Consider the following 5,413-nt stretch of genomic DNA (forward strand, 5'->3'; position numbering starts at 1 on the left):
CGTTGGTTTGTGTGTGTGTGTTTTTGTGTGTGTTTGTTTTTTTCTTCTTTTTTTGTTGTTGTTGTTGCTTTTTTTTCAGTGAAATAGACACGTATTGTATTTTTTGCTGTTTAAATTTTGTAAAATCTCAGCAATTATTTAAACAAAATTGCAAAAAAATGTAGTAATACCAGCTATTTGCTCGTTTATAAATTTATTAAAAAAACACATTGACATCTTGTAGAGTATACACGTGTTAGATCACTTCTTTGTGAAGTCTATGACAAAATTCTTCTTTGTCTTCTTTGCCTATGACAAAATGACAAAAAAGTATGTATAAGGAATCAAAACTGATCTAGACTATATCTACTTACTTAGCGATCAAGGACAGTAGATTATCTTTTCTTTATCTTTCATTTTGTGTGGTTTTTAATTATATAAAGCTGTATAAATGTCGGAATTTGTGATAGTGATTTCCAAAAATGTACAGTTCATTACGTTCGTTTCAGTGTAACTTAAAGCAGTATCGTACTTTTTTTCTATACTTTATGAACTGCAAAATTACCTTTTTTCCATAATTTTATTATCTTTATTTCTAAAAAGGGTTGTAACAAAGAAAGCTCTGTTATGCAACACAAATGAATGATGTAGATATACGGAAACAGAATAAAATGTTCCGGAACAAAATATAAATATGCTATTTTACAAAATGCAATGATTTCGTGAATTATAAAAACATGAATTTCATTCTTAAGGTTACTTTGAAAGTATGCATTCAAAATGCAAAGAATATTTTTTTTTATAAACTACAGGGAAATGATTTACAGCTTCTTTTTATACACTTAAACAAAATATTTTACTGCTTTTTGAGTTGCTTGAGCAGTGATTTAATTTATCTAATTATTATGGCACTAGTTATAACAATTAAAAGGGTCAATAATTTTCGGGAGTAACATATAAGAAACCAATCTATTAAACATATATCAATAATTAATTTAATTTTGGTAAACTCTGTATAAAAAATAACGAATATCAACACTGAATACCCATATAGAAAATAATGACTTTTAAACAATATTTACATATTCAATTTAACCAAATTACGTTTACAAATTACGATGAAAATCTATAAAATGAACAAAATGGAACATTGAAGGTCCCCTTACTAAACCCTAATTCTTATATTAAACATTCTACAGAAGGCAGGCCCCTCAAGTAGGGAGCATTTACGTACATGTATATCAATATAATAATTAACTTACTAACTATTCTAGAGATACAAAGAACAATGAAATATCTCTAAAGCAAACTAGCACCAGACTAGGATGAATTCAATAATCGAAAAACTTGATATGAGGTTCAGCGGCAATATCTTAAAGTATCGTACAAATTGTTTGTAAAAAAGATTGTTAATACATGGTAGCAAGACTAGCTTGTTCCAGCTGAGAGAACACGAAATGTATAATGTTTTTACGGTAAAATTAAACAGCAAAGTTGCTGATGATTAAGAATATGTGACAATTTCAAGTTTCCCTTTGGCACAACATACTACTACTACTACTACTAAAATAATAATAAGAGCCGCGCCATGACAAAACCAATATAATGCGTTTGCGACCAGCATGGATCCAGACCAGCCTGTGCATCCACGCAGTCTGATCAGGATACATGCTGTTCGCTTACAAACACTATAACAAGTGGAGACACTGATAGCGAGCAACAAGGATCCTGATCAGATTGCGTGGATGCGCAGGCTGGTCCGGATCCATGCTTGTCGCAGACGCATTATGTTGTTTTTGTTATGGCGCGGCTATTAATACTTCTTTAAACTTGGAAACTGACACAAAAGAAATATACAATATCTATCATATCTAATCACACAGTATTTACATAATGAGATCAAAACCGAATATATTTTGCAGATAATTTGTATAATTATGTGTAGTAATTGAAAAAACTACATTTCTAAGTCACTCATTTTAGCAGATGTTATGAAAATTACATACAGTGTTCACCGAATACATTATACTGAAGAAGAACTGCAAAGCATATACGGTGTTTTTTGTGGCTTATATTATTCTATATTTGTATTTTGTTTGTTTTCTTTTTTTCCTTTACAACGTCTAGGTTGGCTTATTTGAGCATTATTATTTCTTACAGGAACTCTCTAGTTTATTGTTATAATATATATCATATAGCTCACGGTATTAGGAATGATTTCTTTGCTAAACACATCCTTGCACAATTCGTCCATTGTCTACAGTCAGTACAGATGTAGGAAGCTCACCACGAGCATGTCATTCACCAATGTATGGCTCAATAGCACTCTTTTAAGCACCATTAACCAGTTTTTGTAAGATTGTTTATAAATGACATTAGCTTTTCGCTCATGAGCTTCTCCCCACATTTGTCTAATGCCTCAACAATACTTTGCATTGTGCCATTAGGGTTCCTCTGCTTCCACTTATTCATTAGCCGGTATATTGTCTCTTTGACAGACTGATATTCTTGGCGAGTGTTCTCAATATCAGCTTCAACATATGATAACGCCTTGCTATCTGTGTCCGCTAAAAATTAAAAACATTACATAATTTAATGTATTGCAAATTATTCAAAACCCATATTATAGACCTATGTGTCCTTTTTATTTATTAACAACTAATGACGGAGTTGCCTTTGTATTAGTATTAACAAAAGGGTTTTAGTTTAATTTTGAATCTAAAACTAGTCTGCAGAAGCATTTTATAAGACATGGTTATATTTAGTTACTCCTATAGTTACCTAAAAGCCGTCTGTAGATCTTCAAAAACGTGTTCCAGTTTAATCTGTAAGACATGAAGGTAAACACTTCATACCAACCTGAAGGGTAAACAAAAAAAGAAGAATGTATTTGGAATAAGTTTTCTAATAAATTGTTAAAATTCCACAAATACAATAAAATGTTTCTTTCCACTTCGTGGCGTTTGTTAATTACATGTACAGTATATAAACAGTATCGTGGCTTCCTAAAGGTCTTGTACACATATGCCACGGCATTCATTTCTGTCCAAGAAAATGAAAATATGAACATTGTTCATTTAATTTTCTGAAATATCTAATAAACCCCTGACAATAACAGATATATTATATATACGCCAAATCGTACTGAAAACATATTGGAGAGATATGCCTTAGACCCCCAGAGAAGTTGGCCTTCCAATAAATTCATACCAAGCTACAATAAATGGTTTCAATAGGTTCGCCTTGAGGAAGTATTTTGTAAATGATATAAATAACCTACGTTTATCAGATGAAATTGTCCCGTTCCCATTATCAGATTGTCCATTACCGTCTGACTGAACTGAAGTTACAGCTCCCAATGAAGGGGTACACCCAGTTTCAACCGTACTGATATGATAAGTTTCAATTGTTTCTGTCTGAAATGCAGGACAACGTGGATAAACAAATACCATGCGAAAATGAAACAATTTTTTAATGCATGCCCATAATTTGGTGACTAATGAACTTTTTTATAAGCGATTAAAAATTAATTCCAAAGGCAGAGAAAAAACAGGTTCGTGTTTTTATTTAATTGAAAAGGTTCTTAGAATAAGACCAGAATATAATCTGTAATTTGTGCCTGATAAAGATCTATAAGTTCGTTTTAACTTGTGATAATACTGAATGTCAGGAATGTTTATAGAGAAAGATTTATAAATATATTTACTGTCTTATCTCTAGAACTTTGCAATGATGACGTCACTGGTTGAACATGCCTCGAAGGAACACCGCCAGCATCTATGCTCGTGTGGGATAGAGTTCCATTAGCTTTGCTATCATCGTTGTTTATGGCACCAATCACATTTACATTTACATCATGAGCCTCAGTTTCAGATATGTTACTGTGTCTGTTTAAAGATATTTGTTTGGTACTGTATGTTTTATCAGTTTTGCTGTCCGGCTCAAAATTCTTTTCTTCAAAGTTTTTGTTAATCTCATTAGCGGTAATTCGTTCAGTCGATCTTTCTTCGTTAGCCTGTCCATTTAATGACCCTTTCTGAACTGATGGATCGGCTGCTTTACTGCCAGAACTATATGCCGCATTGTTGCCTGTCGTATCAATACAGAGGAAAATAATAAACCAAGACGTATAAATTTACAGGTTTCGGTTTAGAAACTTATTTTAGAATTTTGCGATGAGTTGAAACGTAACTTGAAACTTCTCATGTCGTTAAACGCCAAGTTATATTCTATTAGAATTGTTATAAATACGTGTTTGGAATAAGTTTTCTAATAAATTGTTAAAATTCCACAATTACAATAAAATGTTTCTCTGCACTTCGTGGCGTTTGTTAATTACATGTACAGTATATAAACAGTATCGTGGCTTCGTAAAGGTCTTGTACACGTAAGCCACGGCATTCATTTTTGTCCAAGAAAATGAAAATATGAACATTGTTCATTTAATTTCCTGAAATGTCTAATAAACCCCTGACAATAACAGATATATTATATATACGCCAAATCTCACTGAAAACATATTGGAGAGATTTGCCTTAGACCCCAAGAGAAGTTGGCCTTCCAATAAATTCATTCCAAGCTACAATAAATGGTTTCAATAGGTTCGCCTTGAGGAAGTATTTTGTAAATGATATAAATAACCTACGTTTATCAGATGTAACTGTTCGGATCCCATCATCTAATGGGCAATTGTCCTGTGACTGAATTGAAGTTGCTGTTTCAAATGAAGGGGTACACCCAGTTTCCGCCGTATTGATATGATCAGTTCCATTTGTTTCTGTCTGAAATTCAGGATAACGCGGATAAACAAATACGATTAGAAAATGAAAAAAAATGCAAACCTTGCTCATGATTTGTTGTCTAATGAACTTTATTATATGTCAATATCAAATAATTTCCAAAGGCAAAGAAAGTACGGGTACGTGTTTTTTATTTAATTTAAAGGTTCTTAGAATATGACCAGAGTATAATCTGTAATTTATGCCTGATAAAGATCTGAAAGTTTGTTTTAACTTGAGGCAATACTGAATGTTAGGAAGGTTTATAAAGAAAAATATATATATATAACCAATTTTCAATATCTTGGTACCAAATGGTAGGGAATTTATTACTCTTAAAGGAAATAAATCTGTCATTACAATCATTTCAAGTTATAAGACAATCATTTCAAGTTATAAGAAGATATGTAATCTCGAAGTCACCGCAAGTGTAACTCGACAGGGACCTGACCGCTGGGCTTTTGTCAAAACTACTCGACTAAACGGCAGTTTAGTCGAAATGAAATGAATATTTTGTACTGTCCAATGAATAATATGTCTTAATCAGTAATTTTCATATCAAACACAACACACAAGATCATTTACAATATTTGTCAGGTTTCTGTTTACATGTGTAGCTTTAAAGTAAAAAAACACACATGAAACATAATTATCTT

The 5,413-nt window shown here is 32.0% G+C and overlaps 1 protein-coding gene across 1 annotated transcript; it reads right to left on the bottom strand.

Moving 5' to 3' along the window:
• Nucleotides 1–951: 951 nt before the first annotated feature.
• LOC132752310 (uncharacterized) lies at nucleotides 952–4,760 on the bottom strand (the record flags this gene model as incomplete). Its single annotated transcript, XM_060742621.1, has 5 exons — nucleotides 952–2,546; nucleotides 2,761–2,838; nucleotides 3,260–3,395; nucleotides 3,686–4,068; nucleotides 4,625–4,760. Coding segments are annotated over 5 exons (960 nt in total), but the record flags the coding sequence as incomplete, so codon positions are not given.
• Between the last annotated feature and the right edge of the window lie 653 nt (nucleotides 4,761–5,413).

This window comes from Ruditapes philippinarum, unplaced genomic scaffold (assembly GCF_026571515.1).
Source record: "Ruditapes philippinarum isolate M1 unplaced genomic scaffold, ASM2657151v2 ctg15174_1_1_1_1, whole genome shotgun sequence".
Classification (NCBI taxonomy): Eukaryota; Metazoa; Mollusca; class Bivalvia; order Venerida; family Veneridae; genus Ruditapes; species Ruditapes philippinarum.